Raw genomic sequence first — 12,974 nt, forward strand, 5'->3', positions numbered from 1 at the left:
TGGCCCATTAGGTTTAATTTTAACAAGTAAAGACATATATGAGCAAGTAAATATTTCACATTTTTTCCTCTGAAATACATCTTAACTTGCTAATAGAAGTTACCATCAGGTATACCGTGAAATATTTAGAAAACGCCAGGTAACAAACCAATGGTAGGCTTGTAATTAGAAATGAAAAAATGTTCGTAGCAGGTGCTATACCCTCCTTGATGGTAGGCAATGAAATAATAAAGGTAGAATTTCCTTTACCATTTTGCCCCCACCTACCCAGCACCATCTACAAACATATCTATAGCCCCACTCATCCTTACATCCTTCCTTCTGGTCGAAGAAAACAGATCCTTTTTGAGACAAATCTCTGTAACCTAGATCCCAGCTTCTCTCATGTCCTCCAAGACCACTCTTCTTGAACTATTACCTCTTTCTTGCATCATCCCTCTTTACATTGTTCCTCAACCATTCTAAGTACACTCAGGTCTCCTCTACCTGGAAAATAATAACACTCTCTCTCAAGTCCAAGCACAGATATTTTTCTCTCTCCTCCTCCTCCTCCTCCTTTTTTTTTCTTTTTCCCTCTCCTTCCTTTTACAGGTAACCTTCCTCTTAAAAGTAGTACATGATTCCTTTGAGTAACTCAGGACAAAACCTGGAGTCATTCCTGAGTCCTCTCCTTTTCTCATAGTCCACCTTTATGCCATTTCTCTTCCTTGCCTTCACTAAAATCATATTCTTCCTCTTTCCTTGAAAACCTTTCCTCTCTCAGGAAAGTATTAGTAATTCGTGCTTAAAATATATTAGTGTATTGTAATTATACACTATTTTAAACAGTAATTTTATTTCCTCAAAGATCATATAATTTTTATCGTGTTTGCGAATTTAAGAATGTTTATCATTCTTCCAACACCAAGTAATTGGTTACAAAATGCTGCCCAAAAGCAGTCCTGTTAGGTCAGTTTTGTTAATTTTCTTATAATGAACAAAAGTTAAAGTAACAAAAAAGTTCCTAAAGTACTTTATAAAGACTTTATGTGCTTAAAGTGGAACATTCTTCCTATAGTATTATTTCCATTAATTACTTTTGAACTTATTCTTTAGAAACACTACAAATTAACTGTCACCCTGGTCTACTGTATTTGGAGTTAATTGGAAAGTATTTTATACTTCTATATAATAGGTATTTTCCATTGCTTTTACTGTTTATGAACTCTCCAATCATCTGCCCTAATCTCAGATTCTAGCTGTAACATCTTGAAGATGTGAACCTTAGACTTCTTTTTCTATACTCCCTTCCTAGGCTCATCCAGTCTCATGGCTCTAGACACCACCTAGTCTCTGACAACTACAAAATGTATGTCAGAAGATGCTGCCGTCCTGAACTTCAGACTCATATCCAACAGCCCTCTTAGATTATCCCTTTAAATGTCTAATAGAATATTAAACTCAGCAGACCCTAAACTCAACTCTTGATTTGCCCACCCAAGGCTTTTTCTCTTGTAGTAACATCACGTCATTCCATGGCAACTGCTTCGAGTAGCTCAGGCCAAAACCTGGAGTCATTTCTGACTCCTCTCCTTTTTCCATATTCCACCTTTATGTCATCAGTGAATCCTGTAGGGTCCACCTCTAAAACACATCCAAGATTTGTCCACATTTCACAACTTCCACTTCCACCATTTCTTCCAGGTGCAGGCCACCATCACCTGTGACTTGCAGTCTAGACCAGCCTAGATTAGCAGCCTTCTTAGTAATATTGCTCTCCTCCTCCCACCTCCAACCATTATTGACACAAGAGACAGAATAAGCATTTTTGAACATGGTCTACTCTAACCCCACATTCAAACAGACCTTCAGGCCTTTGCATTACTATTCTGTCTGCTTAAAAGACTCATCTCAGATGTACATGGCTTGGTCCTTCACCTCCTTCAGATTGTTGCTCAATACCACTTTCACAGTGGGATCCTCCCTGACGATCCTACTTAAAATAGCATCATCACCTCCCAGTGCCCAGACCTCCTTTTCTCCTTCAATATTATATTTATCTTCATCACATACATTCCCAAGTGGCATATTAGACATCTTGTTGATTGATTATCTGTCTCTTCCTACTAGAATGTAAGTTCTGTGAAGATAAAGATACTTTACTCTTTTGCTCTTGCATTGGAGCAGTGTCAGACACAGCATCAGGACTGAGTAAATATTTGTTAAATGAATATCCTGTGTTTTAAACAGCTGCTAGTTTTTTTCATAGTATTTATATCTCAAAATGCATTTTCCCTTCTGAATGTGAATAAATGCAAAAATTGTCTCAGCCAGGCATGGTGGCTCATGCCTGTAATCCCAGCACTTTGGGAGGCCGACGTGGGCAGATCATGAGGTCAGGAGATTGAGACCATCCTGACTAACACGGTGAAACCCCATCTCTACTAAAAATATAAAAAATTAGCTGGGCATGTTGGCTGGCGCCTATAGTCCCAGCTCTTCAGGAAACTGAGGCAGGAGAAACGCCTGAACCTGGGAGGCAGAGGTTGCAGTGAGCCGAGATCACACCACTGCACTCTAGCCTGGATGACAGAGCAAGACTCCATCTCAAAAAAAAAAAAAAAAAAAAAAAAAAAAAAAAAAAAAAAAAAAATTGCCTCTAGTTCAGTTCCAGCATAATACATAGTGTGCAATCCAGTCAAGTCACTTTACCTCTCTGGGTCCCATCTGAAAAATAAGGTAGTAGATTATATGATCCCTGAGGTTATTTTCAGCTCTAAAATTCTATTCGGTAGTATCTGGCCAATTGACCTTATAAACTGGTTAATTGTTTAGGGAAAAAGCTTTTATCATTCTTTCCATTTCAGAATATAAAAGGAACGCAATGTTCCTCTTAAACTAAAGAAGAAAAGAAAACTAACTTATATGCCATACTTCTTGGCAGTATATTCAGGAATATTAATCACTAATTACCTGTTTTAGAATCTCATCCAACAAGCCCATATTGGCCTCCTGAGCTTTTATTGTGTGGGAGAAAAATGCGTAAGTCTTCCTGGACATTAATTTTTCCTCTAGAGGTCTTTTAACTCCCAAAATTAGACAAGCTTCAGAAATATCCTCCTGAAGAATGCCACCAGCTTTGACATAGTCCTGAAATTGTAATTATGATTAAAGGTTATTATCCTGATTTGTAATATCCATGTTTTCTTGAATAAAATGTGTAGCAAACAAAGGCACAACAAATCTTTTGAAGGAATAAAATGTGTATGCATTAGAACAAATAATAGAACTACTTGTAATGTTTGCACTTGTTGGCTAAAGATAATCTATCATGTTCAACTCTTAGAGCATTAAACAATTAGAAAACTCAGCATATATATACACACACACATATGTTTAAGAGTTTATAATTTGGTCATATCCCACTAGCACATGTGACTTAAGCATATTTGTGAAATGTATATTTTGTACCAACAGTACACTGAAATATTAAATGCCAAATTGTGATTTATTAGTTGTATTTTTAAAAGATAAGACATAATTATAACATTTATTTTTCAGTGTTGGCTCAGTTAGTATTTATTACTGTCCTTACTGTACATTAGTCTGTGCTAGAGATGAGATGCTAAGATACGAGGAAAGATTGTCAAAATCTGTTCTATAAAGGAGCTCACAAAATATAGTAAAAGGTACTCTGGATTGGAGTAAATGAAAAATTCAAAACACTATGATCAGCAGCATCTAAGTGATATGCTACTTTAACTGATATTGAGATAATTCCTAGGTAGGATGATCAAAAAATATGAAAATTAATGTGAAAGGTAGGATACTAAAGAAATATGAAAATTTAAATTAATCTGAAAGGTTACCTGAAATTTAGAGAAATGAAGATGGGAAACACAAGATGGTGATATCAGTAAGAGGCACTGAAGGCATATATAAAAATGCAAAGGGAGAGAAGTAAAGAGACATTTACAGCATATGAGTAAAATGATTTGGAAATGCAGGTTGAATGTCATCATGGCTAATATGAGATTTATTGGGTAATAAGCAACAATCATTGATATGTATTAATAAATTACTGTGTACTTTGCTAAGCTCTTTGCATGAATTATCTCATTTAAAAATCATAGAACTCTCATGAGGTAAGTACAATTATAATCCTCATTGAATCAATGGGAAACCTGAGACTTACAAATTTAATTGAGATTACATAACTAGTACATGGAAGCAACAGACATATCTGATTTTTAAATAAAGAGGTATTACCCAAGCAGAATTAAAAGAGCATCTATGATAGCAGTTGAACAAAAGATAAGTTTAGTTAGGAATCTACTTCGAAGGAAAGTAGAGATGAATAACAGTGATGGTTAAAGAATGAACATTAAATTTCTCCCTAGTTTCTTCAAAAACAGTCCATTTTCTCATTTGTAGTAGATTGGTAAATAAACTATAGTAAATCTGTACAATGGAAGACTTTTCACACAGCCATGAAATGAAATGAAATGAAATATCTCTAAGAACTTACATAGAGCAATGTCCAAGATATGTTGTTACTAAAGAAAGCAAGCAAGGTAAAAAGAGTAAATATAGTAGACAGCCTTCTGTATAAGAACAAAAGGGAAATAAATACACACACAGGTGTTCATTTTTGCAAAAAAAGAAAAAAGAATGATAGATCAGAAACAAAAGTAACCTTTGGGGTGAGTGAGAATTGGATGTATGGGAGTAAAATGAAAATATGGCTTCATTTCTGGAATTTGTAAATGTTCTACTTTGAAAAACAAAATTAAATAAAAAAATGGGAAAGCAAACATTAAAACAGAATAGAAGCAATAATATATAAATCTAGATGGATATTAGATTGATGATGAAACCACACCGAAAAAATAATTCAAATAAGTTTTTTAATACAACACTCTGAATATTCATTGTCAAATATATTCTAAAGGCAAAAAAAATCAAAGAAATGGCAAACTTCATTTAGTGGGCTTACTGTTAGTTGTAATAATAGTATTGTGATTCTGACACTATTTAATACATATTATAGGATAAAGCAAACAATATGCATTAATGTTAAAGAATCAAGATTTTTACTGTTGGAGAAAACAAATGCAAATATAAAATTTTAAAGGTAAAAAGTTGTGCAATGTTAAATTTTAGTTTTCCTGGACATTAATTTTTCCTCTGGAGGTCTTTTAGTATCAGTATTAACTAATGATTAAATAATATACATATATATGTGTGGGGGGGGGCATCTGTTTGTGTTTATTTCTAAACTCTGTACACTAATAGAGCCTAAGAGCAGCAGTATCTCAGTAACAATAAACATGCTTAACACCAGATACCAGATCTCAGTTTCTATATACTAAAAGAAATTTAGTCTTCTTGGTGAAATTATTAATTTCCTGATGTGGGGCAGGAAAGATACAAGGTGAGACTAGGACAATTTGTTATTCTAAGAAACAAGAAAGCTCAAAGATAAATGGATTCATGTCCAAAGGACAGAGAAGCCCCCTTGGAAGGACTCACACTAACCAATTTTGGGATAATTCAGACATTAAAAAGAATAATGGTAAATGGATTGAATGAAAAAGATCCATGCTTCCAAAATATACTCAAAAAAGCAAAAATTAAAGAAGCATAATGCAACAGTAAATTAGAGTTCACATTTTGATAAACAATTCAGTTCACTTTAATAAAACAGTACACAACTCATCTTTTAAGCAACATCCTAAGATTCATCTTGTCAAAATGAAGATGTATATATAAACTCCTCACAACAAGGCTTTAAATGCAATGGTAAGAAAGTTTTTTTTAAAGAAGTATGTTTAAACACTGAATTACAGAATTCACAATTTGGTAAACAGTTCAGTGCACTGTAAATAAAACAGTTCACAACTCAAAAAAGTGGAGGAGTGGAAGAGAAAGAAAAGAAAACCTCTTTTCTAAAGAAGAATGTCAGCGAACAAACTTAGGGGAGCGATAAAAAATTAGAAAAGCATCACCTCACAAGTCTCCATGTAAAAACTGATTCAGGCAAAGATTATCAATGGAGGCTAACATGATTAGTTGTAAAGTTATTGAGGAATAGGAACATCACAGAACTTAAAATACCATACCACAGATGACTCAGTAATTACAAAGGATGAAACAGACTTTAACAATGAAGAGCTCTCACTGTAACCACCTCAACCAAGTGACCACACGTTGCTAACCATGGGACGACCTGATGTTCTGTGCCTTTGATGTGATACCATGGGAAGAACATATATCACTTATGTTCAATATATAGAATATAACTAGAATATAATCTAATCACGAGAAAACAACCAGATTATTTGTGCCCAGTAGACGACACACTGTAAGTCTTGGGCTCTTTTAAAAAGAGTCCACGTCAATATCAATATCACTGAAACAAAATCAGAAAGGGATGTGCTGTTCTAGATTGAAAGAACTAAAGACACACAATGATAAAATGCAATAAAGCTTCATTAAGCCTCAATTAAAATAAAAGGCATTTGAGCCAATGGGGAATTTGAACATAGAACTATTTGAACTATTTGAACATTTGAACTATATAAGATGGTATTATGAATTATTAATTTCTTAGGTATGAAAATAATATTGTAGTTTTGTAGAAAAAACGGTTTATTCTGAGGAGATGCACATTGAAGTATTTAGTAGTAATGAGTTACGATGTCTGTGATTTACTTTAACATGGTTCAGGAAAGGAAAAGTATACGTATATATGTATATTGCTAAAATGGGAATGAGAGTCAAACTTATACCATAACATTATTTTGAAGAGCAAGTTGGATGATGAACATGATGGGCCTCCCTCAGAGTGGCAGGCAAGGTGCATTCTCAAAGCAGCATTCTCTAGGTGCAAGAATGGAATCTTGTCCCCCTAGTCCCAGAACCAGGGCTGTACATGAAGGAAAGAATGACTGAAAAATATCATCTCCTAAAAGTAAGTTCTTTTATTCCTCAGCTGGAGTAAGCATAGAATAGGGTGAAAATAATACTTTTAATCAAAGTAAAGAAATCAAAATGACACTAGCAAACATTTTATTTTCACTCAGATGCTCCTTAATTTTCATATGCAGGTTCACTTTATTCTCACATATTTTAAATATTGGAAATACTCACCTTATCATGAATGGCCCGTCGATTCGAAGGCTGTATCAAGACCTTGTATCCCAGATTGGTGATGCCTTTGATGTGCTTGGGAGCTAGAGGGGCCCTTCTCTCCCAGGCATTCACATCCTCCCTCCGGACGGCCAACACAGCTTTGTGGTGAAGACCCTTGGAGAGGCTGACCTCCAGCCTGCCCAGTCCGGTCCTATGTACTCGCAGCATCTTGACACCTGGTGACTGTAAAGGCAATGTAAAGAGCAGAGCAACAAAAGGCAGCAGGGCTGGCAGATCAGTTCTGGTCTCCTGAGAAATCTGCAGTAAAATACAACCCGCTCTTTTGGAAACAGACACAAGGTAGAGAAGGGGGAAGGGAAAACTGGATGTCAAGTGTTCCTTTACCCAAATAAAGCCGAGTTTTCAAAAGCAAGATTATTTAACTACAAAATTTTAAAAAGTATAGAGCAACATATGTGACACTAACTGTTAAGCTAAAATAGCTGCTAAAATAGCTTTTTAAATACACATTTAATCAAACATCTATTCACACAAAAGTTTTAGATAAATTAATTTACAGTGCAAATCCAGGAAGATAATAAAGAGCAAAACTTTCAGATTGGTCCAAATTTTGATGGCATAAAGTTTGAAATCCCTATAATGGTATATAAGGCTCTTCACAATTTAGTGCCAATCTCTTTCCAGTTCAGCTCCCATTCTCAAAACAAGTGTTTCTCAGTGTGCCCCGCAGCCCAGTGTCAGTGAACCGTTTTTTTTTTTTTTTTAAACTGGTTCACAGAGAGATGTGTACATAATAGAAAGTAAGCATTTAGAAGCCTTAATACCACATGATCATTTTTATTTATTTATTTATTTATTTTTAGACATGAAGCCTCACTCTGTCAATGCTATAATGCAGTGGTGAGATAATTGCTCACTACAGCCTGGGCCCAAGTGATCCTCCAGCCTCAGCCTCCTGAGTAGCTAGGACTACAGGTGCACATCACCCACCTGGCTAATTTCTTTTTAAATTTGATGACAAATTACTGGGATTAGAGGGGTGATCCACCATGTCAGGCCACAAGATCATTTTTTCTAGTAATTTATTGTTACTGAATTTTACAAAAGTATTGGTCCTCAACAGATTCAAAATTTAAGAAAACCAATCAACCAAACAAACCTATTCTTTCACCATAGGTGTTAGAAGCTTAAGAAGCAGTGTTAAATCACTCTGCTTCCACCACAGAGTCCAGCCTCACCTTCTCTGTTTCCCTTTGTTGCTCTAAACAGGCCAGTTCCTCTTCCTGGGATTCCTCTCCATACCATGGCTCCTACTGTTGTATTAAACCCCAACCTGCCTCAACCAGTTTTCTGACTGCCATTCAAGTGAGAAGATTGTGTAATTCATCAAGAAATAATTACAAAAGGCTTACTATGATGAATGTAATGGGCTTCTCTCAAAGTGGCAGGCAAGGTACATTCTCATGAATAAACTCTACTCAAAGCAGCATTCTCTGGGTACAAAAAGTGTCTTGTCCCCCTAGTCTCAGAACCAGGACTACACATGAAGGAGAGAATGATTGAAAGATATAATCTACTAAAAGCAGTTCTTTTATCCCTCAGCTGGAGGAAGCATAGAATACACTGGAAATAATACTTTTAACCAAATTAAAGAAATTAAAGTGACACTAGCAAACATTTTATTTTCACCCAGATGCTCCTTAATTTTTATATGCAGGTTCATTTATTCCTATGCAGAATAAATCTTATAGAAATTTTTAAAGCATAAATATCCAGGTTTAACAGTATTCTATCCATCTTCAAATGGTTACCTACATTTTGTAGCCAAATGTCATTTCAGATGATGATTTGCTAGATCATTTGAATGCTAAAACTTAGTTTTCCATGTAAAGTTGGCAGCAAAATATAAGGATTGAATGATTTTTATACCTTCTAGAGTTTCCTACCCATCACTGCTAACACATATAGAAAAGTCTGCATGAAACATATTTCTTTTACATCAGACTGCAATCTTGGAAGAGCACCAACCTGATGGATGGTGAAGACTTGACCAAACAATTAAGCACACAAGTACATTTCCTGGGGCAAACAACTACTTGCTACCTAGACAGTAAATTTATAGGACACTTTACAACAGAATCAGAGAACAGACCAAACAGCAAAGAGTCCAGCTAAGAAGGCTTTAGGAAGATGGCCAAGAAGAAAGAAAGCTGCACATAGCAAGAGAAACTGCTGATGATTAGGAATTTAGGCATTTACTCTGGGCAAAATATGCATGCAAAATAGATTATCAACATTTCAGTAAACCATTGTTATATACTGCATCTAATTTTTTGTTTATTCATGTGCTTTTGTTTTTAAAATAGACTGCATTAAACTCAATTCCAAACCCATAACATTCAGTCTTCTCGCAGTCAAAAGAAAAACTGCAATGTCCGGTAGAACCTGAATCCCTTAGTTCCTAACAAGACCAATTCCAAAGATAGTGATTCCTTTGAACACACACACCTGTCCAGAAACGGTCCCATCTTCCCAGCAGGGGCTGTGTTTCATAAATTCACAGATGACTACATAACCCTGTAACTTTTATTATGAATCGAAATTCTTGACTCCAACAGGAGGAACATGTACAGATAATTTAATCCCTCCCCTCTAGCCCAAACTTGAATTTTAACCTCACTCATCCATCACTTAGTAACAATCCCTGCTCCTTCTCCCTCCACCTCCTTTGTCTGGGATAGGGTGGGAAAGCAGGAGACACAGACACAGACACAAACACAGACAGACATGTAACATACACATATATACTGCAAAGGCCAACTACCTTGGAAGACTAGGGAAAAAGACAGAAGTGCCTGGGACTGAGCTTCAGTTTATTTGGGATGCTACTTTCACTTTCACTTTTTGCATGGAAGGCTTAAATCATAATTTCTGTAACTTTCATAATTTCAACAAATGTAACAGTAGTTACCATTGATTAAGCATTGCATGCCAAGCTCTATTCTGAGCACTTTATGGACATCATCTTATTTCCTCCTTGCAAAAATCTTATTAAGTAGATGCATATCCCCATTTTATCGATGAAGAAACTGAAGTGGAGTCATATAGGATCTGTGGCTTTTAAGCAGAAGCAGGATTCCTAGTTTAATGTTTAACACCTGGAATTTTCTCTTCTTTGCCAAAGGCTACAGATTCACACCATATAGATCCAACACATGCTGTTAACTCCAGCCAACTCGTTTCAGAAAGAAATCAGATACGTATATATGGCTTTGCCTTCAACAGTTACAGTGAATTAGCGTTCTTCCCACAGCATGCGGTGCCTCTCTTGACAGCTTTTCCTGCTTTATGCTGAAAATAATTCCTGAGTGCCTGCCAAGACAAATTCTAGATTTCTGGGTGCTTAGAAAAAAAAGTTGGATTCTAGTATAACTGCTAATTACTGCTTGAACCTTAAAATTTAGTCTCAGAATAGAACTTTCAAGATTCACACTTCATTTGCTTCTGAGGTCTTCAAGAAACAGGAAACTGTGATAATTTCCAAATTGCACTGCAGGTGTCTAGTATTTCATGGCAATGCCAATGAGGGCTGCTTTAGCTTTTTCTGTCCTGGATTTTGTGGTATTTTTAAAGAATATCAGGAAGTAAATTCAATGTATATTTCTGGAATGCCTTCAATGAAGGAAGGAGGGAAGATCGGAGTTTACTCACCACCAGCTCTAGTGAGGTTACCCGACAGTGTTGGTTGCTGATAACAGCTTGTAACACAAGCAAGGAGGATGTAGAAAAGCAGGAGGCAGAGAGGGGAAAGAAAGAGCTAGAAAGAACAAAGAGGAGGAAAATAGAGAAAGAGAAGTGTCACACAGTCAAGGGTGGGGTACAAGACCCTTCCTCTGACAAATTGTAACAGTCTTCCCTTTGTTACATGAAGGTTAACATTTCAAATATAAAAATGAAACTCAAAAGATTTCTTCTCCGTTTTTGTAAAACGTAACACCACTGAGGTATACACTTTTATTTACTTATCTAAAACTGATCAGGAATTTGAAATGTCTCTAAAAGTCATGGGAGTATTATAGTGAATTGCAGCCAGATACAGTAGCCCCTGCTTATCTGTGGTAATACATTCCAAGACCCCCAGTGGATGCTTGAATTCTCTGATAGTACCAAAACCTATATATACTATGTGTTTTCCTATACATACATACCTATGATATAGTTTAATTTATAAATTAGGCATTGAAAGAGATTAGCAACAATAACTAATAAATGGAATAACTATGACAATATATTCTAATAAAAGTTATGTAAATGTGGCATCTCTCTCTCTCTTTTTCTCTCTCAGAATATCTTAGTGTACTTTATTCATCTATTTTCAGACCAGATTGACAGTGGGTAACTGAAACCATGAAAAGTGAAAACTTGGATAAGAAGGAACTTCTATGTACTGAGACAGGAAGATAATAGTGAAAGTTGCCCAGTAGCAATAGGAGAACATACTCTATGATACTGTCTTATCTTTCCATCTCTCAAGGGGGCAAGACTTAATCTTTTAATTTACTAATTACCTAACTTTGCAATAAAAACATGAGAATCAGAGGAAAGAACATGCTTGAATGTTCTTTATATTTTTTATTATTTTCCAGGAAAGGGAAAGGAAAATGATGGAGGGAGAGAAAGAGAGAGAGAGAGAGGAGGAGGACACAAAGACAGAGCTCAGCACTCCATACACATCCCACTGTTTTCTTTCGATGACCATGAGCTGTCCTATGGCCACTGAGTACACCATCGTTCTAAATCACATGGAGTAACCAAAGCAAAGCAGATTCTGTAAAATGTATTTATAAAAGATTATATTTAAGAAAAGCTACTCTCAGGACAGAGAATCTCATGTGTGGTTAGAAAGGTCCTTTCAGAGTGTGAGCAGACTGGTCTTTTGTACAATTACATATATTAATATAAAAACCACTACTCATTTGCTTATAGCATGAATATTTTCTAATATTTAAATTATAATGAAATCCAGAAAGTCTCTTGATAGAGTTATCAAAATTGTACATGGAATGTGGGACAAATGCTTTTGATTCTCTTTAATTCAAAAAATATCTGGGGGCTACCTAAGATATATGCACAGCATGATACACTTGGGAAAGATACAAAGAAGCAGTAATCCAGTCCCTGCCCATGTTCAGGATTAGTTTTATCTAATTAAATGGTACTGATCAATATCTGATGGCGAATTATTAATTATTGATTTTATCCCAATATTAGAGTCAAAGTGGGCCTGATAGAATGTAATCTAAAATCTTGTATTACAAATAAGAATCGTGAGGCCCATAGAAATAGGGAATATTTTTTCTGTTTTATAGAAAGCATTTTCCAAGCCTCTATTATGTATTTTGATAATGACTTATCATAATGGATGTCACAATAAGACAGTCTGTTGTTCTCATTGGTGTAACTTTTTAAACGTAACTCAATCAAGATTTTTCTCTCTGCTACTTTTCAGGCAGTATTTATGCCTTAAAATGATGTATTTGGCCAGGCACAGTGGCTTATGCCTACAATGCCAGCACTTTGGGAGGCCAGGGTGGGCAGATCACCTGAGGAGTTTGAGACCAGCCTGGGCAATATGCAAAACCCCATCTCTACTAAAAATACAAAAATTAGCTGGGCGTGGTGGCACATGCTGGCAGTCCCAGCTACTCGGGAGGCTGAAGCATGAAAATCACTTGAATCTGGAAAGCGAAGTTTGTAGTAAGTGAAGATCATGCCATTACACTCCAGCCTGGAAAACAAAGTAAGACTCTCTAAAAAAAAAAAAAAAAAAAAAAAAAAAA

At 35.7% G+C, this 12,974-nt stretch overlaps 1 protein-coding gene across 1 annotated transcript in view; it reads right to left on the reverse strand.

The window, feature by feature from the left end:
• Positions 1–12,974, reverse strand: part of LOC113219515 (alpha-aminoadipic semialdehyde synthase, mitochondrial-like) — a 69,131-nt gene that overhangs the window by 51,812 nt on the left and 4,345 nt on the right. The window contains exons 2-3 of the mRNA XM_026454324.1: positions 7,132–7,356; positions 2,953–3,129 (exon numbers count right to left, since the gene is read on the reverse strand). Coding sequence (XP_026310109.1) covers positions 2,953–3,129; positions 7,132–7,341 — 387 coding nt within the window. The 5' untranslated portion in view covers positions 7,342–7,356. The remainder of the gene's footprint in view (positions 1–2,952; positions 3,130–7,131; positions 7,357–12,974) is intronic.

The sequence above is a fragment of the Piliocolobus tephrosceles genome, unplaced genomic scaffold, assembly GCF_002776525.5.
Source record: "Piliocolobus tephrosceles isolate RC106 unplaced genomic scaffold, ASM277652v3 unscaffolded_40, whole genome shotgun sequence".
NCBI lineage: Eukaryota > Metazoa > Chordata > Mammalia > Primates > Cercopithecidae > Piliocolobus > Piliocolobus tephrosceles.